We start from the raw sequence: 26209 nt of genomic DNA on the forward strand, positions 1-26209 counted from the left end.
TTAACCGAAATATTAACTGGAATTTCTAGTTGGTGGTTATCTAAAGATCTACTGTAATATTGAGAAACCCCACAATGTAGTTGAGGGGAAATCTGACATTACAGTTTATTATGACGTGATTTCTTTGTTACTTGGTCAAAATAATTCAGTTCACCCCAGAGTATTTTTACAGCTCTAATATTTTTTAAATTCAAAATCCCAATTCAAAGTTTTTTTTTCTGTATTTCACACCCATGGAGGCTAAGTATTTGTCTCTTAAGTGCCCATGTAGCATTTGTAAATACCTGGGTTATGCAAACTTTTTAAGATTGTCTTTTTTGCAGCAAGATTTTTCTTTGGCTAAATATATGTAGTTTATCATTATGTATTTGTCATTTTGCCTTGGGAATATAAGGTTGAATAGTTTGAGTGAACAATCGCAGTGCCACAATTTGATGCAGTGTTTGAAACTTCGAGATTTTTCTGCAGGGACCTCTCCCAATAAGAAAATATTTAAAATATTTGTGGTACCCATTATTTGAACAAGTGGCTTCACAGGCATTAAATATGTTGAAGTTCATTCCTTCAAGTACTCAAACAAGTATGGTTAGGGAATCATGAATTACACTGAAGAAAAGGACAAACTTAAATATAGAAAGTTTTTCATATTTGGAATTTCCCTATGCTAAACACACATCAGGAACATGTATGTATCTGTCAAGAAGCCTTATGCATGAAGAAGAACGTATTATGTGTATTAAAGAAAACGGCAGACCCAGTTTTCACATCCTACCAACCATTGCATCACGTCTCTGAAGTTGCAAATTGAAACGGTACATGTCAATGCAGATGCACTTTGCGTTTCCTGGTTCCTGCTGCGGCCGAACATGTGGATTCTTCGTGTCTATTGTTGAGGTGCTTATTTGCCAGTAGGGGTGATCATCAGTCCGTCGTCCTTCCCCCTACTGCCTTTTTTTTCAACTTGTAGCAGAAGTGCGGATGTGAGTTGCATGTTGATCCGTACCTGAGCGTATGTTGTATCTGCAATGTGTATCTAGGCGATTATCTTTAGAGCTATGAATCCAGAAGAGCAGACTGTAACCTGGTTAATATCACTAGGGGTGCTTAGCTCCCCGAAAAAGAATATAGCGGATCCGGAGGAGTTTCTGAAAACGTCGCTGAAAGATGGGGTCGTCCTGTGCAAGCTCACCGAGCGGCTCATACCTGCTTTCACTCCCAAGGTGAGTTGTCGGTAGAAGCAAACTCAGAAGTCAAAACATGTGAAATGATCGAAAGCTGTCGGTGACCTTAAGGGAGGGGTTTGATGAAACTGATATGGGGGGAGAACTTGGGCAGGCCTCTCATTTTTGTCGATCGGAAGTTGTTAAAGTAGTTGTGTCGGTGGTTCAACGAAGACCGATCAAGTGAGATGCATCGGATTACAGGTTTTTATCTAGTCAAAGGCGCGATATTTCAACATGCCGTGTCTTGTGAAGGGGAGAAATGTTCCGCATTCTTGCCGTGAGAGTAGCAGTGGTTAGACCCCCCCTCCAAAAAAAAACAGGAGACATTTCGCTACCAAGAGTGTATTAATGCGACTGAATGTTGACAGCGGGTGTGTGGGATTTCACATAAACTGGTGTTTACGTTCGAAATTAGCATAATGCTAAGCACAAATAACACGACGGGTAGCCGCTAGATCTTAAGACGACAAAGTTGATAACTGACAACAGTTGTGGGTCGTCACTTCCTCTTAAAGGCCAGGTTCTTCCCGATTTGACCTCCTTTTTAAAGTGGGCGTCAGAGAAGTTGTAGACAAATGCTAGCTACAAAACCGGAAGTAACTAACTTCTAATTTGCATTATTTCTTTTTCTCCCCAATCAAGAAATGCCACAAGATACTCTTGTTACTCTCGGAGAACTTATTTGAACGTATTATCAGCAAAGCTTTATTATCGACCATTCGACACAAATATTACTACGCGTTTTATTTTGAAAGTTTTAAAAAGTCAACGGATGTCTCGTATACATTCCGCTGCCTTGACGTTTCACTCTTGATAATGGTCATATGTGCAAGAAGAGACGGAGGAGGACCACAGTTATGGTGTAAACAGCTATCGCGGTCGGATGGCTAAAACCACTGGACTTTATTTTTCCCCTCCATGTCTATTTGTAGGTAAATTGACTGCTTTGATCGCGGGACGCCCGAGAAAGTCCTTGTGTTGATACCCTCTGTGTTTTTATTTATTGTGTGTGTGTGTTTGTTTGTTTGTGATCAGTACTGTCCGGACCCGAGAACAGAAGCCGACTGCATTTCCAACATAAAAGAGTTTTTAAGAGGATGCTCGTCCTTAAAAGTGGAGGTAAATTTCTTCTATAGCTCCAAATGTTTGGATGTGAGCTGACCTTTCCTCGTTATTATCTCCTTACATAGCCTTCTTAGCCCATAGCAGTTTACAGAGAGGACTTAAATACAGTGTAGCTTGTGTTGTGATCTGCTTAGCTGCTGGTATATTGTGCTCAAATTTAAAAATAAGAAAAAGAATAAGAACAACTTTATTCATCGCTAAAGGAAATTGTTGTGTCAGAGTTTCAAGTAAAACATAACAATAATAATAATAAATAATAGTAGGTGAGCCTCACAAACAGACACACTGTCCCTCACTCAAGTTAGGAACCACACTGCTAGCTTTTGTTTATATAACAGGTCTTTTAAAACTTTACAGCATTGTCAGCTTCATTTACTTTCATGACGTGGTGGCATATGTACAAGGAGACCCAATGTTGAAAATGATTTGCAGATGTTGGGAGTGCCCTCTTGTCACTGTACCAGCATATTTGTGACTGCCACCCTGGACAGCAGCTTCTCTGCAGTAGTTATAAATAATTTCTGAATCATCTCGTTTGGTTTCTTTAAACAACTAATTGTGTCACCGAACTTGGCTCGCTGCAAATACTAGTGGTTCAGGACTTCTTCCCAGCTGGGTTGTTATGTCTGGGAGGTCCCCTTTGCTTTTATCCATCAACCTTACTTCTGCCCATAATTAGACCTCTTGCAGCCAACCAGTGGCTCATGGGCAACTGAGAGATGTCTGTGGTACTACAGTGAGCCCTGCCCATCTTTTGGTCAGTATTATGCTCATGGTTAGAGAACTTTTGCTCTGTTTCTTTTCTCGTTGCATGGAGAGACTGTTCACTCTGCCACTGCAGAAAGAAGGCTGTCGTGCTGATTTCACTTCTCCCCAGAGTTTCAGAAAGAGGAAGTGGCAATAGTTGTTTCAGTATGAGATCATTTATTAAGTCTAATTGTGCCCAGTCGTTTCGAATGGCAAGCAGCATATTTGAAATTACTGAGAGGTCAGGTTTTTTCAGTACTGAGAGTTATTATGATTATTGTTTATTGTCAGTATCTCCTTATTTTTGATTTGTTACGTTTGTCTTTCAATTATTGAACTAATGATTTTGCAAAAAGCTGACTGCTGTCCTAAACATCTGCTTAAAAGTGTTGTTAAGCAGCATTTTTTCATGATGAGCCCATCTTGGTATTCTTTGACATATAATTGAATGTGTTTCTTCTGAGATTGTGCAAGATTCACATCCGTGGTTGCACTACTCAAACTATATATGTAAGATGTTTTATTTAAAATGTGAAACCTTATCTGTTGAAAAGAAATAAGATAGCTGTCTGAAACAGAACAAGCAAGCAGTTCTGTATGTGTGTCTGTGAAAGCATCTGTGTCCACGCAAGTGCACAGCAAATTCCAAATGAGTCTGGCGCTGTCTGTTTTATTACAAGCCACTAAGTAATGAAATATGGGTCGTGCATAACAAGTCAGTTTTTATCTCAGTCAATTTGTCAGAGGTTTAGTCAAATCCTGTAAGCATTTCATTGTCTGTGTTTGACTGCTTGTCGTGTTAGCCTTATGTTCTATTACTTCTGCTTCTCTTGTCCTATTTTAGCCTGTGAGTATTACTTGTCAGATAAGAACACCAATTATAAAAACCCCATACCTTAAACTACCATCAATCAATCAATCATTTGATGGTTTTTCGTTCTAATTATAGTGATTGTCATTTCATCTGGTGCTATTGTCTTTTCCTTCCCTCTCCAGGGGTTTGAACCAGAGTGGTTATACACTGGCGAGAACTTTGGCAAGGTCTTGACCACTTTATTGGCTGTCAACTTTGCTACACAAGGTAAGAGTGATGTTGTTTCTCATTGAACTTTCAGTCTCCTGGTATTGGGTATGTTTTAAAAAAAGCTGCAAGTAGTTGTGCCTCATCATTATCATACATTTTCTTCAATAAATATTTTATTGGTACAGCTGACCTTTTAAAATATGTTTTGCCCATGTAAGAGTCACCAAACAAAAGACAAGTCCATTTTTACAGCATTCAATTAAATACTGAAAATATTTACAGATGGAAAGCTCAAGTGTCCTCACATGTCATTGTTCAATCACTAAAATAGTTGCAGATCAATAAAAAAAATCATGCATTTACAGTGACCAATGATGCAGATTTGATTCATTGGCTTTTGTTGCCCTTTTTTGTCATTTATAGATTTTTTTTTTTGAACAAAATGAGGCATCCGACGTCAAGAGGTCAGACTTTGAGTGAAAGTATTCCCGTTATAGAGGGTATTAAATACTTCATGAATATCTCTTCCCTGTCATGTGATGTATACTAACTCATACTGTAGCTTTGATATGTAATGCACAGTACATGATTATTTCAGTTGCAGTAGCCAGGTGAGTCTTTGTGTTTTGTGTGTGTCCCCCGCTGAACATGATTGGGTCCGATTGCCAAGGGCAGCTGGCATGGCAGTGTGTGTCTGAGTCATGCTGGGTGCCATATTTACTCATGATTCTATAGCTTTTTCCATACTGAGCAAAATGTTGCATCATGTCAGACTTCTGCATCAAACCCCAGTGATATACAGAACACATAATATGTATCACATTCTGAGATGTGTTCTGCTCAAGTGTGTCTTCAATAAGGATGGGCCATCAAAAGGCTTTCACTCTAGAATTATGTCGTATCTTGTTATTATTGTACTGTGGGGCTCAGAAAAAATGGTCACATTTAATATCAGTAATGTTGAGTGGATGCTATTTGTAATTGGAACATTTTTAGTTTGTAACATTATTGTCAAATATTTCAAGAAACTTTCTGTTTTACTCCAATCTAATTTGAATTTAAAAGAATAGGGGTGGAAATTTTGTTGAGATTCTGCCGCATACGTGTTATCAAGCCTGTGCCAGACAGACAATGTAATGCAAGAAAGATCCCCCGTCGTTCTTGAGACAAATTGATTGTAGTATGTGCAGTAGTGTGCAGTGGGACAACCATGTCGCAGAAGCTAATTTTTTTAGTCCTCAAGTCAATAAAATTTTTTTACATTGGTTATATGCTAAGTTACCAATATCCAAGTCAAAATTGCCAGAAATGCATTCAACATTCATGTTATTTTTGTATTATGACTTTGCATAAATAAAAATGAAAGAGCCATAGAGTTGCAGTATAAATTAAAATCATAAAAAACAATTTACTTGCCATTCATCCCAAGCATGTGTCGGTTAATCATGGATATTGATAAACATAATCTCAGGCTTCTTTGAACAAGCTCTAAACTGTATTAATATTCCAGGATCATGCAACAAGTATTATATTCATCAGGTCTGAATTGGGTCTGCAAGTAATTCAATTGATTTTTAAAACCTACTGATGAAACTCCACTCCCCACTGCTCATTTTTTAGTATTCTGTGGTAGAAACACTACCTCATAATTGGAAAAGCTGACTGAGGTATACTTGTATAGGCATTTTTTCTTCAATTTTTGTTTTCCATTGGTTTGTATTGGAATTACATTGATGCAATGGCCAGCACTCAGGCTTTACAGGAATAAGGTTCAATTCCAGTGACTGACCGGGGCGTTTACATTTTCACCCTTTCTCTTCAGTTTCCTCCCTCATATCAAAAACCTTTGGTAGGTTAATTGAAGACTCTTAATTGACTGTGGGGATGACTGAGAGGGTGATAAACCAGTTACTGTGCCAAGGCGCAATCCTGGCGACAGTGAGGAAAGTGTAGATGATGAATTCGATAATAGTTTATGGATGATGATGATTGATTGAATTAATGCATGAATGAAATTGTGTGCATTTTCATAGACTGTCACACTGTCTAGACCTATGGTAATCAGGAAAAACTTAATAGACATTCACAGAGGGTACAGCTGTGGGCCATGTTCCAGTTCCAAGAACCCACCATGATTCTGTTGTAGATGCTCTAATGGAAAAACTCGGGAAAATATTGATGAATGTGGCCCATTGTCTTGAGAACTTAAATAAGGGGAAAGATTTCTTCCACGCGGTGTGATGTGTACTAGCCTTTGTTATTGCGAGGCTCTGCTTGATATGCAAATCCTTTCATGGCAAGCTGTAACAGCTGCTGTTTGGCGATTGTCAGATGTGGAATTGATTTGAAGTGGATTAGTCGCAAGTTAGTCTGATATGATCAGACACAAGAGGCATTTGTGATCTTACTCGTGACTCATCTGAGAGTCTTGCTTTGTCCTGCCTTTTGTTTCTGTGAGCGGCTGCAGTCTTCTCAGCTTTGTTATGGTTGGTTGCAAATGTGATTCAATGCATTCACCTGCAATGGATATAGACTGTCCAAATCCATACAGGATCCTTTTTATGAAATCCATTGGGCTTTAACTTGATGTGGTATGGGTCAAATTAACCGATTTCATACTTTTGCTTAGATATAGGTTTCTTTATTCAACCTGAAACTCTTGTTTAAGGTGAAGAAAACCTAGAGTTTAGAAAAGAGTAAGCAAAACTTTAGCCATGCTAATTTGTGTATCAGTACTGTATAAACGTGTCAGTAGATTTATAAGACTCTTTCTAATTCCAAGCTTGATGTTTGCAAGATTTTTACTGTATGATGCTCTATTTGTTTTTGTATGTGGTCCCTTGATAAATAAGCATATCTTAAGATACCGTTCAAAAAGAGGTAATGTAGCATTGCTACTGAATTGAAGATACAATTTAAATGTAATTGCTTATCACTTATAGTTCCATTCATTTCACATTTTGCCAAACCATGTCAGCTCTTGACAGCTATTTTTAAAAGGAATATTTCATCCCTTCAGTGTTTCCAGACAGCTGTTCATATTGCATGTAAAATCTTATATATTACACTACATAGTGTCTACTAAGTTACCAATGGCTCCATGCATTGCATCATGTACAGTAAATCACTTCATCCTGAAGGAAAGATTGAGGTCGAAATTTGCAAGCATACTAAATATACAGTGCCTATATCTGTGTGTGTGCATCTTGATGCTTCTTGATGCTCACATGTCTTCTGGTGAGAATGAGACCACTCAGTGGTAAAAACCTAATTTCTCATCCTTCTGTGTGTCCACAGACAGCGCTGTTGATAGGACATGTTCACAGACTGGTGTCCCATCTCTTAGTCAGTCAGCGTCCTCACACTCTGCTTCCACCATCAAATCCAAAGGCTCACTACGTAGGCAATCCAAATCAGTGGTATGGATCCCTTTGTCTTTTTGTTCCTTTCTTTGTTTAGATACATTGCTTACAGATGTCTCAAATCATATATAAATGCAAAAGTTTCCATCCTAATATTAATTACAGCCACATCTATAGGGGGGCATGATATTCCACTTTTTTCTGCATGCACTATTGAATGATTTTGCAAAGTATCAATGAAAAATATTTAGGTCAAATTTGTGATTAAGATTTTTGTCCTTGAATTGTTGACACACATGTCTGACCCATGGTATTTCTCTTGGATCCACTGTAACAGGAGATGTCTGAGAATGGGGGCAGTGGGCAAGTGATGGTGAAGGCTCGCTTCAACTTCAAACAAAACAATGAGGATGAGCTGTCCTTTAGTAAAGGTGAAGTGATCCTTGTGACACGACAGGAGGAGGGAGGCTGGTGGGAGGGCACACTCAATGGCAAGACGGGTTGGTTCCCCAGCAACTATGTTCGAGAGGTCAAAACCTGTGGTGAGTTGGCCTAATCATGGGTCTTGTGTATTACACTTAGTTTCAAAGATGGATCTTATCAATTCTTATAAAAATGGTAACCTATATAAATTTATATACAGTTTTGCTAACTACATTGCTATGAATTAATTGGTGTTTTTGTAACCCTGCCTTACCTACTGACAAGGTTTTTGGGGGGAGTTTGATTTATGCGAGGTATTATGAAGAATTCAAAGGAAGACTACTGTTTTTGTTCAGCTATTGTCCATGACCAGTTGATTTTCACCTAGTGATAGTTTTCTCACCAATGTAATGCTGACATTTTTTTCAACCTTTCCCACATGTTTTCTTATCCCCAATCACAATTCCAATCACAGAGAAACCAGTCTCTCCTAAAGAAACACAGCTGACCAAGAATTACTACAGTGTGGTGAGTGAAAGTTTTGTCAAACATACACATCTTTAAATTGGACATTTAGAAATCCTCTGTCAGTCATACAGCAAATGTATAAGAAATCCATCATCAGTTGCTTTTTTTCCACATCACTTTGGTATTCTATAATTATGGTTTACAAAATAGCTGAAAATCGAATTGGAAATATCAAAGATTAAAAATACTCAATTTTAGGAAATATTTTAAATTGACTTCATCGCCCATGCTGCTTTTGCAGGTAGTCCAGGACATCTTGGAGCATGAGAGAGAATTTGTTAAAGAATTACAAACATTGCTGAGCTGTTACCTACGACCCCTGCAAGCCAGCGACAAGTAAGCTACTAAGATATTGGTAAAAGCATCTTTGGTACAATTTGGGTCATCTTTGAAATCTGTGGTTCTGAGGATGTTTAAAAAATATGGATGTAATATTTACCAAAATTGACATCAAATTTACTATTTACCAACCTAATTTACTCCTAATTGTCCTCAACCAATATTTAAAATTTGTTTAATTTTTAATTGACAATTTGACTTGTCTATTTTTTTAAATAATTTGTTCTAATAGGGGATTATGTAGAACAACTATTGTCTTGTTTATGTCAATTTAAAGGCTGAGCAGTGCGGATGGTGCCACTTTGAGTGCAAACCTGGAAGAAATTCTTACCTTCCAGCAGGGCCTGTGTGTTTCCTTGGAGGAATGCATGAAGTGAGTTTCCCTAGAGCACGACACAGTCTTTCTCTCGAAATTATGTATTTGGAGATCAATGTTTGATACCTTCTGCAATGTGCTCTTTAAAACATCAAGTGACAAATCTCTTCTTTTTATGTTGAGGTACCAATGGAATCATATTGAAATCCACCCTGAGTGCAAATTATCTATCTAATCTAAATTAAGAACAAAATTATCATTGTTTTAAATATGGGCTGTGATGTGCTAAATTCAATTATTAGTAAGAATAAAGTTATGAACTTTGACATTTTTTTTTGTCTAATGACACTTGAGCGTATAACCCATTACAGTCTCTGTTTGCTGAACAGTATTCATTTCTGATAACTTGTGTGCTGTCAGCCTTTATAATGGAATAGTAATCTTTTTAGCATTTCAGTAAACAAAAATTAAGGCAGGATAATTGCCCCCAATTGCCCCTTAGGCACAAATAGTTTTTTTAGATTCTGATAAAAGTCCTAGAAAGACAAAAATGCTTTTTGATGAGCTGTTGATCCAACTGTTTCCTGAAAACAGCCAGATGAAGTATCTATCCTAGAGGTTAGGGAGGAAATAAATTGTATTTTGAAGTTATTTTTCCCTCTTAGATTTGTGTTATGAGATGAGTCCTGATAATTTATTAAGGAAATCTTTGTGAAAATGTCAAGCATCCTTACATTCAAAATATCCACAAGTTAATAATAGTGATCCTGGTAAAAGTTAAGGACAATTGCCTTAATGTTCTTCACAGTTTCAATATATTTTGCTGGTTAAAACTATTCCATAATCCCTTGTATCTTTATGTTTAAAGTTGAACTGTCTTGTTTTTCCAACCTTGCCTTTGTCTTCAACATTGTAGGGTCCCAGAGAACCAGCAGCGAATAGCAGGCTGCTACATAAATGTGATGTGTCAGATCAAGACTCTCTATCTAGCGTATTGCTCTAGCCACCCTTCGGCCGTCTGCATCCTCACTGATCACAGGTAAGCATCAAACCCAACTGAGCTCCTGCCATGACAAAAAAAGTCAGATTTTTTTTAATATAAAAGACAAGTTAAAACAGCAGCAATATGACTCTTTACAGTATTCCACAATAATTAAACAAAGTTATCTTAAATTTTCTGTCTGTGCAAATTAATAGTTTTTTTTTTTCAGAGTGAGCATCTTTTCCTTTTAAATGCAATTTATGGGCTTTCCACATGGTATCACAAGATAAGGGGATCGTGTCAGAATAAGCTACACTATTTCTCTTTGAAAGACTATTATTATACCTCTTCTGGCCTCTAAATTTATTAAATCTCAACTGCTTGAAATTATAATTGTATAAATTATAATTGTAAAAAACATGGGTCCAAAGGAACAAGAATAGAAAAATTCTTAAATAACTTAAGACTGCTATACTTTTTTCATTTTGCTGACTGTTTTTAATGTAAGTAGTGGACTGATTTTAATCATTTGAAGCATGGGGTCTATGCTCTTTGCTCCCGCAAAGCTTCAGTTCATAATTTTGCCAGGAGGTGTCAGACTTTCTCTTTGAAAATCACTCCAGAATCTCAGGAGACAGTTTTTTAATATAATTAATTTCCTTACTCACCCCAGTGTTGATTGTGAACTGTAACGAATAATATTTCTTCTACAAAACAGAACACATTTTGTTTGAATCATGGTATGACGAGTTCTTTGTATTTTGTTATTTTTAATTTAGCTCAGAATTAGTTATATAATGATATGGTTGAGACAATTTTAAATCACCTTTAAACTCAGTTACAGCTGGTGAAAAGTGAAAATTCTATCAAAACTTATTTCATGACAAATTAATATGTACGAGTGTATTTACAAAAACATTAACACATGTTTAAATTGATAAATACATCATATATTTAATTCTGAATGAGTCATCCTGTTGAAATTAAATTCTTGTAAAGCAATTATCTATAAAGTTTTATGACAAAATGTAAATTTTCTTGTTAATATGTTTCATTTCATAAAATGAATTTGAAATTTTCCATTTATCGTAACTATAAAAATTATTGTTATAAACTATATTTAATAATTACTTGCCTTAATTATCATCATTGTTTTAAATGCCTATCCTTGTTATCTATACTCAGAATGGAATACAATAAATGCATTTAGTGAAAGTCATGGAAAGAATATGAAACAAATATCATTCGGTGAAATAGTCATTGTTAAAGTGGTTCACTTGACAATATATTAATTTCAGTTCAATTTTTTTGAGCCTTTATGTCTGTAGAAAGGAGCTGATATAGTATTCTGGCAAAATAGAAATGATTCATACAGTACTCAATACATCTATATTTTAATCTGTTCAACAGTGAGGACCTGGACAAGTTTATGGAGAGCCAGGGAGCCAGCGCTCCAGGGATCATGACTTTGACCACCAGTCTCAGCAAGCCCTTTATGCGGCTAGACAAGTATCCCAACTTGCTGCAGGAGCTGGAGAGACATGTAGAGGTATGGGCAGAAGCGTCTTCACTCAGGAAGAAAGCTCTAAGACCTATATATTGGTTAATTTCTCGATACATTTTCTCAAACTCTATCCAACTTCTCTTTATCACTTTTGCCATCATAAAATAATACCATTGTAAGCTACAATAGGTTGAAGCCCTGCTATTGGAAGCTGTAACGCCACCTTTGCTTAGTTTCAAATCCCATGGCATTAATACACAGCTTGAACTGCTGCTCAAAGGCATGTCAGTTGCTGCTTGACATTTCCTGTTAGCTTCAAACTAACTGGAAAACTTCAAAATGCACAGCTTTTTACTGATTGCTTTAGGTTTTGTTTGTCGCCCTATCAAAGCAGAAATTAGTAGCTTTTTATTTCTGCCACATGTATTTACTTTTTTTCATAAAGGGTGAGCAGGTAGACCAAATAACACATCGAGTTTCTTATTCTAGTATATCTCACCTTGACAATCAGATGCATTCACCCTGCGGTGTAACATGAAGTCACATCATATGAATCACATCTGATCATTAATCTGTTTCAACTTGTTTTCATTTAATTGTGTGCAACTGACTATGTTTTCATCTTTGAACATAATTTGTAGAAATGAAAATGGAAGGGAAAAATCAAACAAAAAAATTCTTAGCCTCCTTTTAATGACCTTGAGAAGTGTATAAATTTTCCCTCTGCAAAGTGCAAAGATAAAAATCAGATGTTTTTCTATCCTTACCACAGGAAGCACATCCAGACTTTGCTGATATTCTAAAGGCAACGGCAGCATTTAGGAGCTTAGTGGTAAGTTTGTGACAACCAGGCTTATTCTTCAGCACAACCTGGAAATATCTCTGTTCAGTTAACAATAAACTTATTTGCAATCCAATAATGCATACATTTTTTAGGCTGCTTTGTTTGGGAATATCAAACAACTTTTGGGGCAATTGTTTTTTCCTAAATATCTTGCTTTATCAGTGGAGTGATTTATTATTTGATAAATAAGTGTAGTTGCTGGTTGCAAGGTTGCCTTGGTGTATGATAAAAGAAGAAGAAATGCCTTTATTGTCACATACAGTTCTACATAGAGCACAACAGGAATGAGATTTGATTTGATTTCACTGCATTTAATCCATCATGGATGAACCATGAGCAGAAGGCGACTAAGGAGCAATGCCAGGGGAGCAGTTAGGGGTTGAGTGTTTTGCTCAACAACACTTCAACAGGCTAAGAGGAATATTGTTGAGAAAGACACTGAACCCCTAAAAGAACTGCTACCTTTTCTCCCATGTAAGTGTAGTGATTATGTTGTTCCTACAGTGGGTGGTGTGAAATGAAATGATACTACAGTAAACATGGATTAGAAACCACCAACCATATAGTACCATGGTAAACATGACTCTTAACACCGTTTTCTCAGCAAAAGCACTGAATCTCTAACAAGCATGGTTGCGGTGAATCACAACTTTCTTCGGTAGGACTGCAGGAAAGATCACATCAAGTCTAACTTGCTTTTGATGTAGATGTTTCGTTTAGTTGTGAAAAAACTATGCGAGAACATGCTAATTGATTCACTGAAGGTATCACACATCAGAATTTTCTCTTCAACTTTAAAAATAGCTCTTTGGGCATTGCCTTTTTTTTAAAGGGAGAGTGCTGTGGTTTAAACTTTCTCACACTGCAGTTACTAAGATTGGCTAAGACTGTACTTATTATACAAATCTTCTAAATGTTGAAACAAACTGAAGGTGTTACAGCTTACTGTAGTAAATGGATGCAATATTGTGCCACCGATTAATGTTCAAGCCATACTGTGTAATGTAAATATTTATGTGTTAAGACACAGTGCCAGGACCTGCGAAAGCGAAAGAACCTGGAGCTTCAGATCTTATCAGAACCAGTGCGTGGCTGGGATGGAGACAGCATGAAGAGTCTGGGTCACATGGCCTACATGTCCCAGGTCCATGTGAAAAATGGGACTAGTGAGGTGAGAGGCAAAGAGAGTTGGCAGTTAAAGGATTGTCGCCGAGTCCAGGGAACTGACATCCTTTGCCATTTGTGTATTGAACTATTGTGTATTGAACTAAGATATTTAAATAAACACGGCCCACTTTGAAAATAAGCAGCTTTGGTGATGGAGATAATCAAATTATTTCAGATAATCAGATTTAATCAGATTGTTATATATCACATGAAAATACAGGCATTACTGTATTGAACACACCTATATGACTGATAATTGTAGACTGTGATACATTTATTTATTCAGCTCTATTTAACCAGGAAGTCCAATTGAGATCAGAAATTTCCCACCAGGGGGATGGGGCCAAAGCAGCACCCATACAAAATCAAAAGGACACAAAACATGTAAATGATACACAAATGAACAGTAGAACAGAGTTACAGCTATTCAAGAACAGTGGCCTCTCAGGAAAAACAATGAGATTCCTAGCTCACTTATGGTCCTCTTTAAATCATGAATGGATATAAATTAATGTAGTTTAGAGCTTTTTGGAGATCATGATGTGTTATTGGAAAAAGTTGTTTTGTAAATATGAATAGCGTACAAGAGCAACCACATGGTGGCGGACAGATGGTAACTTGGAGACCTGATAGTGAAATGGGTTTTTAGGTAATGCCTTTGCTCATTTCAATCAATACTTGTCCCCTCACCACCAAATGAGTCAGCCTGTGTGACTGTAGACTTTGGATTCATATGGGTTTTTTTCAGGAAAGAAATACTGCTAAATTTAGGACAGCTGTGACCTAAGGCTGTAGTGGAAATGGTTATTCACACTTCAATCTAAATCTCCTTTTCTAAATGAATCATCTTGGGACTGTCTAGAATGCCAAGGCATCAGCTTTAACTTGAAGCCATTGGAAATCATAATTTTGGTTGTATTCCCCTCTTTTTTGTCATTAAAAAAATAAAATACAGCATCTTTTAATTTTAGATTCATGCTCCTTTTCACAGTTAGATTTTGATCAGGTTTAACTCAAGAGATAAGTGTACTTTTCAATCTGTGGCTAACCTGTTGTGGGATGTCTCACTGTTTTCTTTTCACTCCTGTGGCTTCATGAAGCATTGGATAAGCTTTTCATTAAAAGGGGATTGGAATAACCTTCTATAACGCAGTTCTGTGCCACTTACATGAATTTACTTTTTACATGAGGTTCATTATTCAATGTTGTGTTGTTTTACCTTGTCAGCATTGTTGTAATCATTTTATTTTTTTTTAAATTTAGATGCCATTATTGCTTTTGTCTCTGTGTTTGCCATTTCATTGAATGTTAAAGATGATATTTTAAATGAACTTTCCTGACAGACTTACTGTTAAAGAGAGACAAATGAAAACCAAGATATAACCTCCTTGTTGAACACAATGCTAGCCTTCGAAGAAACTAAAGTATGTTAAAACTCTGTTTCAATTTCACAAGTCTGGAATAAAAATATTCCTTCATCTTTTTCAGGAAAAAGAGGAGCGCTACTTAATGCTTTTCCCTAATTTATTAGTTATGCTCTCCACCAGCTCCCGGATGAGTGGCTTTATTTATCAGGTAACGTGCTCAGTCTCACTGTTGGGTGTTAGAATTCCTCATAAAATAACCTCTAAAATTTGGCATTGGCATCAATTTTATTTGGGCTACAAGAAGAAAAATAACAACCTTGCATCTTAGATGCCAGAATAAAATATCCCCAAATATTTGTCTTGTTACATTTCACTGGGAATAGAAGTACATATATTTAAGTATTTTTATACCCCAGTATTAGTTATGTTTGTGTTTTCTATTTTTATAAATGCATGTTTACAAGTTGCTCTGTTGTTAAGGGTGATGCATTCTACTTTGTTTCTATCATTCAGGGAAAACTGCCATTGACAGGTACAACAGTTACAAGACATGCAGATGATGCAGATGGTGCACACTATGCCTTTGACATCACAGGTTTGCACTGTTATGAAGCCACTTCCTATGTAGTTTGCACTGACATTAGTAGGTGTCATAATCAGTCTCAAACTCTGTGGTTAACACATTTTACACAACTGTCATCTAACTTGTTTAGGGCAGTACACCTGATTTTCAGCTACTGATCAAGGCAGGGTGTCTTTCTGCAGTGTCTGCAAGGGAAATGTATATTTTAGCTCATTCAGCTTCTCATGGATTATTGGATTGGACATTTTTTTGTTTTTTGGATAACTCATTTAAAACAGTTATTAAATTCATTGATGCCCAAGAGTGACACTACAGCATAATCTTTCAATGTTTTACCTCACACATTTTGAATAAAAGTTTTTTTCTGTTTTGGGAACAGCATGATTTTGTCAAAAGTCCTATGTATGTTAGTAATGTCAGGGTGAGCCCTAAAACATTCTCAATTACCCATTCATTTGCTGCACTGATATTATTACACTTTGACTGGATTCTTATCTTTCATACCGCAACTTTGCATGTTGTTGTGTTGCATGTGTGATTGTGCTTTCCAGGAAGCATCATGGAACGTGTAACAATATTCTGCAGTAGCGCTCTGGAGTTACAAGAATGGCTAGAGCACCTTCAGCCCTTTAGCAAAGGGGGCAGTCCATCTGGCACCATCTTGAGGGTTAGAAAAATACTATGAAACTGTGCATGCAAAACATCATACATGCTCAGAATAAATCTTTTATCACATATTATCTTTACAAAAAGTTATTGTCTATTTGCAGAATGTAGAGGGCAAACCTTTAAGCATGGTCGGCACTTCTACCCACCTGTCACACTTTGGCAGCCTTAGTGCTGTTAGTCGTGGTCCCTTGGAACCTCCAAAGATCAGCAAGCCGTGGTCTCTCAGCTGTCTGCGTCCCGCCCCTCCTCTCAAACCATCTGCTGCTCTGTGTTACAAAGAGGTAGGGGATTCTACTCTGAAGCAAACATGTCTACAAAAGCTTGACAGAAACATTTGGCAGTCTACAGGTCTCAAGTTCATCATAAACCACAGGATTTGGTCTTCCTCTGCAAACACTTATATTATGATTATTAATACTTCAATACTATGAGTAGTACTAAAAACTGCTCCTCAGTTATTCTAGATCAGTCTTTAATACTAATCATATGGCTCTCAGACTCTTCTTGGATGCAGTGATAAAAGAACAGGAGCTGCATACAGATCAGTGCTTAGAATGTGAATAAATAAGAAAAATTATCATTTCAGTCATCTCCTGGGCTGCACCTGAAACTGGTTTTCTAGATGCATTCTCAGAGCAAATAGGCCTGACTTGGTCTAGGGATTCAGGGATTCAAGAATTTTGATTGTCATTCCAGCCTTAGACAATGGAACGAAATTAGTTTCCTGGCACAAGAGAGACGGTTGAGAGACATTAACTTTTAGAACTTCGAAATTTTATGTTCCTTGAGTTGTGGTGCGGCAAGCCCTTTTCTTCAATTTTCCAAGGGTCTCTAGACAATGAAGGATAAGAGCTGGTACAGTACTTATAGACTTGCAGATTTGGGTGTTGGTTCCTATTTCTTGAGTAGGTAATTGAAGGACATGCTCCAGCTACAGAGGAATCAAGTCGCTCTATCTCCCATGGTACTGGGAAGAAGACTGACTGACCTTTTATTCAGGTGGACCTAGGTGATTTGACTTGGCCATGGCACAGAATGCTAGACACCTACAGGTTTAATTAGTTTGTTCATCAAGTATACATTTGTTCTAGACAGTGTTTTTTTGGTCTTATTTTTATTTCATTTTTTGTGGGATGCAGAGGGAGTTGAGAGTTAAAAAGATAGGGCAGCCCAGAACATTATTTATTACAAAAAGATTTTGGTGGCAAAAACACAATTTGTGAATTTGTTTATTACAGTAGCACCAGCTCATTCATTCATTTTTTTTGCCTTGCCTACAGTAACACTAAAGCTATAATTAGTCAAATTGGAATTGAAGGTGGATGACACCCAACTTTTCATCTCGTCTTTCTGCTAGTGAAAGTAAACATTTTTCCCTTAATAACCCAATTAATGCTGATTTTATTTTATTCGGTCTGTATTAATACATGATTGTCTTTCCAGCTAAAGCCTTATTTTTTGCTCAGTGTTAGCACAGTGTTTACATCCCCTGAAAAATGACCTGATTTATACCTTGATAATTCCTCTGAAAGACACAATCGGATGACCATTACCATATTCACCAATCACTTGATCCTCTTCATCCTACACTGGCGAGTGACTCATACCTTTGACTTAATCCCAGAGATTGCTCTGCATTCTGCTGTCCTTGTTTCAGGGTTTATATGGTGAATAAATAAATTTAGAAAAGCATTGTAGAAAATGGTATTGATTATACAAATTTTAGTAGTTGAAAGAATAAAACAATGTTGAAATTTTTGAAAAAAAATAAAACATCCAACATCCAAACATCCATCCAAGCACTAACCAGGCCCGACCCTCAGGTGTGTTCAGGTTGGTATGGTCATAAACTTCTTCTCACTATTATATTTATACACTTGTCTTATGCCCTTACCATGTGGATAAGATAACTCTTCTGTCTTGAATTAATTTGAAAAAGATTGCCAGTCTTTTCTTTAACACTAAAAAGAAAAAGAAAAATGCACCTTTAATGTGAATGAGCAAGCAGGCACGCAGCAGTCAGTTTCACATGAAAGTCCTTTGAATGAGTTTCCCCATTTCTTTCCTCTATTTATTTACAATTGTGAAAAAAATCTTAAGACAAAGTAAGTTTAAGAGGCTTCTTTGCAGTGAAAAGCTCTCTGTTAACTCTATCACATCTTTCGCTCATCACATTTTTCATACACATTTCCTCTTTTCTCTCTTTTTCCATTCCGCCTTCTGTAGAGGATGTCTTATATAATGAAGGTAAGGTTAGACACCAGTCTGTTTCTAACTGTGTGGGAAATGATGTGGGTTGGGATAGGGTTGCTTCTTTATTTGTGTATGTATGTGTGTGTTACGTGTGCGACATTATTGAGCCCGCATGCATTCGCTCTGTTTGCCTCGATCTTTTGGTTTCCTGTTTGTTGTGGCCTCGCATACCTGTTTCTGTTTATTTTATGTAATTATATGTTTTAAGTAAAGATGTCATTCACCATGTTGGCCCCCTCTTGTACAAATGAAATAAATTTGTATTTTGTGTAGTTTTGGGGAATTTATGCAGTTACATGCCTAACACAGGAATTTATGCAGTTACATGACAAGTATCCTTGGTATGTGGGTATGAGTCAAAATTGTGCATTTATATTGACTCAAAATCATCACAGGACAAAAAAATTTGTCACATTTTGTGGTGGTCAGGGGTAACATGTTAACGTGTGTGTGTGTGTGTGTCTGTGTGAGTGCGTGTGTTTGTGAGCGCGTGTGTGAGTGCGTGTGTTTGTGAGCGCGTGCGTGCGTGCGTGCGTGTGTGTAAACACCCAGCTTGCCACCAAACGCTTGCTGCCTTGTTTGTTCATGATATCATGTTTGTTGTTGTTGGTTGTTTGTTGATATGCCTCTCTCTAAGCTTGCAGACTGTTTGGTTTTGACCCTTGGCATAACAGGTGTGTTTAGCAGTGTGTGAACAGAGGTAGAAAAAAAACAAAACAAACAAATCTACTCTCCAACTCTTTCAGGACTCAAGCAAGAGCCCACGGCCGATGAAGAAGTTCCTGCCTGGTAACAGAAAGAAAGAGCGGAAGCCATCAGATGATGAGATTCAAACAAGGAAAAGTAGGAATTACTTATTTTGATATGGACACGTCTGTCTAAGATCATGTTCAGACCTTACGTTCTCTTAATATTCTCCTTTGGTCCTCAATCGCAAGCATTGCAAAATACCTACATCCATACAATCATGACTATATGCGTATCAAACATCTTGAATATATGTGTATGAAATGTGGAATGTGACAAGGATTTTACGGTTAGCAACCGCTCATCAGTGTTTTGTTTCCTAAACCCTAGACACAGGAAACGGGAATTTATTCTCAGTGGTGAGCCATTCTTTCTCTTGTTAAAAGATATTCCAGCCTACCTCGCTGCTAATCTCTCTTCTCTATGAATTTAAAAAAGTTAGTCAGGGATTTTATTCTCTAAATTAAAGTACATTCAATGTCTCTAATACGTTTGTAATAAAGTGGCCTCACAAGTTGTTACTATTAAACATTAACATTACAGAACACAAAACCGGACATAACATTAAAGTGTACATCTTATGTCAATTTTTAGTCTTAATCTGGAGCAAAATTAGAACTGATGTGATCTTTGACATCATCAAAGAGAAGGAGACTGGTATGGTGTTCAATTTGGGAATTTGGGACATTACATCTGACAAATAATGAAAGAAAATTGTTAGGATCTGGACTTGTACATTTTCATTTCTTTTTTTTCACCAATTGTGTTTACTAAACTCTCAATCCATCGTTTAACATTTTTAAAAAAAAATCTAAGATGTAGTAAAAATGTATATTTCTTTGACTTTTTCTTAATTTTCTTTTATTTATTTCAGGGACAGGGAGGCTCAAATAGAGCAAAAATTGTTGTCCCAGAGTCTAGATAGAGGGTAGTCTAGATAGCTAATTTCCATCCTTAGTCCAATGGGAAAAAAATAGGAAAGAAATAAAAAGAACTTTTCATGAGACACTTATATCTACTAGTGCAAGCCATCACATCCCTATTCATTCACACATTAGGACTTCATCTTTGTCTTATATATTAAGTTTATCCATTCACTGACTAACCGTAATCTGCACACTCCAAACATCACACATTACCTTGCTACACTATTTACATGAATGTAAAAGTGCCTTTTCATGCCAAAGCTTATTTATTAAGCTAATATTTATTTTTGCATATTTTGTATATTTTTGTACAGTTTGTTTATATAGTACCTGTCTATTGTGAATTTTGTCATACACATATTTATTTAATTTTAATCTTGTATTGGTGCTGTCTGGCTGTCTCCCGGGCCTCAAGAAACAAATTTAGTTTCATTCACATCAGAGTGGCATGACAATAATAAATCTGTGTACCTTAAAACATTGGATTCATCTGTATATTAACTAAAACATTGTTTCCATCTATGAAATGATTAAAACATACACCAGTATCTGAAGGGCGGTCCATTCAATATCCGCATTCAAATTCTAGATACCGTCCTAAGAGCTTAACATGTGAATCTACATCCATATCCAGAAAACACGTCAGTCATGTGTATATTAATATATTTATCAAACTCATTGTATTCTACAAATAACTAAACCATCAGCTCATCCTGATACATACAGTTTGCTTAACAGTTAAACAGTTAGTGCTTACATATCTGGCTTCTTAGAAGTCATGTTTTGTTGACCTTGGCAAAGGTCTTAAGCTCCCAATTGACTAAATGTCTTTTTATCCTGGTTGTCATTTCCGATAGGGTCTTTAAGGGGTAGACGGGTGTGATTATGCAGGATTTTGAGTACCAGTTGTACCTCAGAGCCACTGATACATTTTTCAAAGTTAAATATATTGTATTAGTTCAGTATGTAACAATGTGGTCATTATCATGATTTTCTATTCATAACTGGAAGAGCCTACTTGAAGAGAGATTCCAATGCCCTTAGTGTTGATTTATTGGCTTGTACCCAGCTTGAAATGCAACAGGAGATGTGACGTATGATCATTGTGTTGAGGAAGGTTTTAGCAGCCCTTTGATATGAGAGAGTTTTTGATGCATTTGAAAGTGACCAGGTTGTTGAAAGAGGGGAGGCTGTTTTTTAGTATGTTTTTGCAATGTGGTCATAATAATAATGATAAATTATCCTTTGTTAATCCCTGTGGGGAAATTCATTCTCTGCAATTAACCCATCATGGATGAATCATGAGCAGTAGGCAGGCTGTTCACCAGTGCCAGAGGAGCAGTTTGGGGTTTAGTGACTTGCTCAACAACACTTCAACACACTAGGAGGAGCTGGGAATATTCAGGAATATTTGGTTCCAAAGACTATTGTTCTACCTCCTGCGCCACAGGAATCGGAGGATATGTTCTTAGCGGAGGGTTGTCTGTAAAGTGCACCTATAAGGAAGGGGATATTTCTGAGGATAATGTAACCCTCACACCAACACGCTCTAAATAATTTTCAGAAAGGTAAATTTGTATTCACATAATTCCAGTTTTGACATAAACCACAACCCCTCCCCATTTAGAATTTAATCTGTCTTTTTGAAGGACATTATAGCTAGGTATATTGCTCAGAGTTAGAGACATTGTGTTTTAGCAAGGTTTTAGAGAGGCATAAGTAGTCTAGATTTGAGTTTATGAATTTGCATTTTCCGAGACCTGGACGGCGAATTCATGGCGATACTTGTTGGATTAAAATGAAAAGTGTATGTTTTCTGTTTTTTGTTTGTTTGTTTGTTTGTTTGTTTGTTTGTTTTTCAATGGATAATGAGTGTTTTTTACAGGCACCGTTGCTCTGGAGGAGGATGCCCAGATACTCAGGGTGATTGAGGCATATTGCACAGGAGCTAGCCTGCATCAGATCACCACAGGTTCAACAAGATCATATAATCTGACATAAATATTTGGCACCTTATACAATATACCATCACCACCAATCATGTTTTCCTATCTTTTCCCTTGTGGTATGTGTCTATAGCAGTGCGAAAAGAGTGCGTTCCTCAGGTGCTTCTGCCAGAAGAAGAGAAGATCATTGTGGAAGAGATGAAGAGCAATGGGCAGACTGTTATTGAGGAAAAGTAAGGTCATGCTTGCTTTAGGAAAAAAGTTGCTGTTATGTTTTTTTGTTTTTTTCATTATTTGCTTTTGGATCCTAGCTTTGTCTAGTTAGGTTGAGAAACACAACATTTGTTTTAGTTAGGATGTTTAGACATGAATCAGAGTTGCCTTCAATTGGAAACTGTGGTAACCTAATACAGCTACTTGCTTTGCCTTTTTTTCCTTTCAGGAGCCTGGTGGATGCCGTGTATGCATTAAAAGATGAGGTTCATGAACTGAAAAGGGTAAGTTTTGCATATCTTGAATTCAATCAACAATTCACCCTTTTCAGACTAAGTTTCTATTCCACCTGCCAGCAATTGCACTTATGGCTCATGCAGTTCATTTTTTAAACATCAACACAAAAGAAGAACCGTTAATAATGTTTTTTCCTGTTAGGCAAAATATAAATATTTTTCTTTGATTCTACTTCTTTTCTTAACTATCATCAGCAATGCTAGTGTTTCTAAACACAAATATAACAATATTCTAGTGTAAACTAGAATTCAAAAATGTAAACATTTTACACTTTGTTGTCATTCACTGAAAAAAGGACTCTTGAAACCTTATTTTAATCTAAGTGAAGGGTAGACACTGGCCTTAGCCATTCTGCTTATGACACTAAATATAAATTAAACTGTAATGAACAAATAAAAACAGTTAGTTAAAAATACTGCATGGTGGATGAATCATTTTGCACTTTTGTTGCAGTTTTTGCTTTTAATTCATAGGATAACTTATATTGTGCAAGATCACAGCAACTTTGTCAATTTTTTCTCACTTCACCTTTCAGTCCAATTTGGATTTTTTTCTCTCCCAGATATAACAAAATTCACTATGGGAATATTTGAAATATTACATTCAAAATCATTCAAGAATCAAAATCATACTGCCTGTGACATCACTGAATATTTCTATAGTTGTTGCTGTCAGGATAGATGATGGCTCTTACTTTTTTGACATTTTAAGTGACTCTCAGAACTATAACTTCTTTACCCTCAGTCATCCACTCTTTATACCGTGGACCCACACAGCAATCCAACTTGCAGCATAGTTGTCAATAGTTGCAGCATAGTTTTTCTTGTGAATGTAGCATAACCTTCAGATTAAAACTGGTGCAATCACGAACATCCTCCTACTTGTTGAATACCGCCTTATAATCTTTACAGGAAAACAAATGGATGAAGCAGTTTCTGGAGGAGGAGCAGAAGTCTCGCAAGGAACTAGAGAGAGTGGTCAGAAAACTGGCCAAGCAAAAGAATGACTGGGATGACAGTGGCCACTGAATAAACCGTCACATTATCATCAGGGTCTTAGGTGTGTGCGCATGTGTCTAGCATGTGCGTGTGTGTGTGTGTGACTGCGTGTGCCGTGTATTTGTATTTGTTTATTACTGTCATGTCTGCATATTTCAGTCACAAACAGCAGTGTTGGATTCCCTCCTGAAATTGGTGCTTGGAGTTTTTCTGCTTCAAAAGCTGGAGCTTGATTTGGCATCAAATCTAAACGTCTTCCTGATCCAACATCACCATATGAGACAAATATGCTTCTTCCTGAAGCAGCTTAGCAAAACCAAGACTGATGAAGTGGCATATTTCAAACATACTGCCCCTCGGTGATGGTCACTGTGAACACTCCACGTTAAAAAGGAACAATCCTGAACAAGGAAATAAATGCTTCTCCACTTCTTTTTATGCTTCTTTTGTAAATAGAAAGTGATTGAAGCCAGCAGGTAAATGGGGGTTCTTTTGCATGCACTTCTGTCACCAGAACTTTTGTTCTCGTGATATCATTCATTTTCCCTCATATTTTACTTGTCACAGAACCCCCCTTTGAGGAAATTGATATATTTAGTGTTCTTGACTTTTCTGTAATTACATACAACACTCCATTATAACGTTCTCTCAGCTGTTTTGTAGATTAAGTCATAAAACAACTTAGTTCATGTTCCATGACTGCAGCGCTTCACTGTTTAAAGCTGCATGTTTGTACAGTGTATCTATTGAATGACCTCTGCATCAGGAATGTGGTAATTAAAATATTCTGATATTTAGTCCAAAGCTATCAGGGATGCAGCTGCATAATAAAACAGAAAAGCTGTAATAATTAAACATTTATAATACAGAGTACATAATTACAGATCACCCCATGCTTTTTATTGAAATTTACTGAAGAAGCATTATATGCACAGTCTTGTGTTCTAGATTTTAAAATATATCTTGTATTTATTGTTTGTCCGAGAAGTTGTTTGTGGCGTTAGCCTTATAGATACATTAATGGCCTTTAATACTGGACCTACAAAGATGTCAGAGTCAAAGAAATTTCCTTGTTTTGGTCAGTGGGAGAACAGACGTGACTTTTCATAAATGCAAAACAGGGGAAGTCAGTAAATAGCCTGACTTGAAAATTGTCAGAGTTTTGTTTCCAGCTTCTAAAGCTTTTCACTGTGGATATTGCAGATACAGTGCAGTTAGACTGAGTGGAAAAAAGAAACAATCATAGAGATTTAGCAGAGACATATTTGTTTGTATGATGTCGAGCTCAATGAGCTTATCTGTTCTAAGTGCCTACAGAAAGGGTTGATAAACTTGTTTATGCATGATTTATTTTCAAAGTGTCTATTTGGAGCTAAATTGATATATATATTTGATCACAAAAACACAAAAGGTGTTGTGTTGTGATTCAAGGTAAGACTTCACCCCATGGATCTATAGCGGTACATTCTTCATGTGGTTCAGTGTGCTCAGATAATTTCCTACTCTTGCTGCACTGCACCAAACCAGTGGATGATATTTAAATGCATAAAGTAACCGCTCTATTGCATGATTGGTTATATTTTTGGAAACTGCAGTACCATAAACTTTAATCCAGGGTAATAGCCAAAAATATGTGACACCACAAAGTAAGCATTTTCATTAGTTTCCATTTGCTTTTGATTGGTTTCCACTTTTCATTACAAATGATCTGAATATTTGTAGCAATGCAATATTGTAAAATATCTAGTGGGGAAGGTTGTTAGAGCACTGTGTAAGGTACAAGGATGCCCTGGTACAGCTACAGCAATCTATTTCTTTCTCAAGGGTACTACAGCAAGTTAAACTCTGTTCAGATGCTGGGGCAGATGTCAATCATTCTTTGAGGCTCTAAGTTTGCCGCAAAGTTCGCCACAATATATGAGCATGTGCTTCCTGTGTAAATGTATAATTGTGTTTCATCATATGTTAGATATTTTAAGTCAACGTTGTTGCTACGTCTGTGCTCTCAAATAATTTCGACTTGAATGATTAACACAAGTAGATTTTAATTCCCCTCAGGCTTGCTGAATACTTGCTGACTGGAGGGGCTCAATTCGGGTTTCAACATTTTTGTCTCAAGTAATTTCCCCCGGACCGCTTTATGTATTGTATTTTGAGAGGTATTCTATGCAAAGGTTCATCTATACATTGTAATGTTTTTTTTCTAGACACTGTATTTCAAGTTTGGTATGGTCATTCTTTTATTAAAAAAATAATATAATAAGCATGAGAGTGATTTCACTTTAATTAAAGCCATTGGATAGAAAATAAAAACGTGCACACATGATGAGCCCCAGATGGGAAAATCCACTTATTTTCCTACAGATTTTAAATGTAACTCATGTCATTTTTTATTTGTTTAAAAAAATACAGTGGAAGAAGTGACTGGAATAGATGACATCCTGTGTGTGTGTGTGTGTGTGTGCCACCTCTGTAAATCCTCACACCCTTTCCTTTGAGATTCACACTTTCCATTCTATATTTAACAATGGCAGTGAAATAGAAGTGCACTGATGTTTTTTTTTTTAATTAATGCCATGCCAGTACAATTGCATATTTTGCATTCTGCTGCCTTCCACTATACTTC

General features: G+C 36.7%; 1 protein-coding gene and 1 pseudogene across 2 annotated transcripts; one reads left to right on the top strand and one right to left on the bottom strand.

Annotated features, from left to right (window-relative positions):
• Positions 1-26209, bottom strand: part of LOC147227795 (uncharacterized) — a 412630-nt pseudogene that overhangs the window by 181742 nt on the left and 204679 nt on the right.
• Positions 40-25846, top strand: arhgef6 (Rac/Cdc42 guanine nucleotide exchange factor (GEF) 6). Of its 2 annotated transcripts, XM_086158046.1 has the most exons (23): positions 40-894; positions 1038-1220; positions 2259-2342; positions 4092-4176; positions 7417-7538; positions 7819-8023; positions 8380-8432; positions 8674-8768; positions 9049-9144; positions 10004-10126; positions 11480-11618; positions 12346-12405; positions 13442-13588; positions 15073-15159; positions 15465-15546; positions 16086-16201; positions 16305-16484; positions 18430-18450; positions 19203-19299; positions 22015-22101; positions 22209-22308; positions 22518-22572; positions 23497-25846. In XM_086158046.1, the coding sequence occupies exons 1-23, from the start codon at positions 817-819 to the stop codon at positions 23611-23613; spliced, it is 2412 nt and encodes an 803-aa protein (XP_086014172.1). In that variant the 5' UTR covers positions 40-816; the 3' UTR covers positions 23614-25846. The 2 variants fall into 2 exon arrangements, with proteins under 2 accessions (XP_086014172.1, XP_086014173.1); XM_086158047.1 differs by lacking the exons at positions 40-894; positions 1038-1220 and adding an exon at positions 2056-2151.

The sequence above is a fragment of the Fistularia commersonii genome, chromosome 13 (genome assembly GCF_037954325.1).
Source record: "Fistularia commersonii isolate RoL2024-O1a breed Wild chromosome 13, RoL_Fcom_v1.0, whole genome shotgun sequence".
Lineage (NCBI taxonomy): Eukaryota > Metazoa > Chordata > Actinopteri > Syngnathiformes > Fistulariidae > Fistularia > Fistularia commersonii.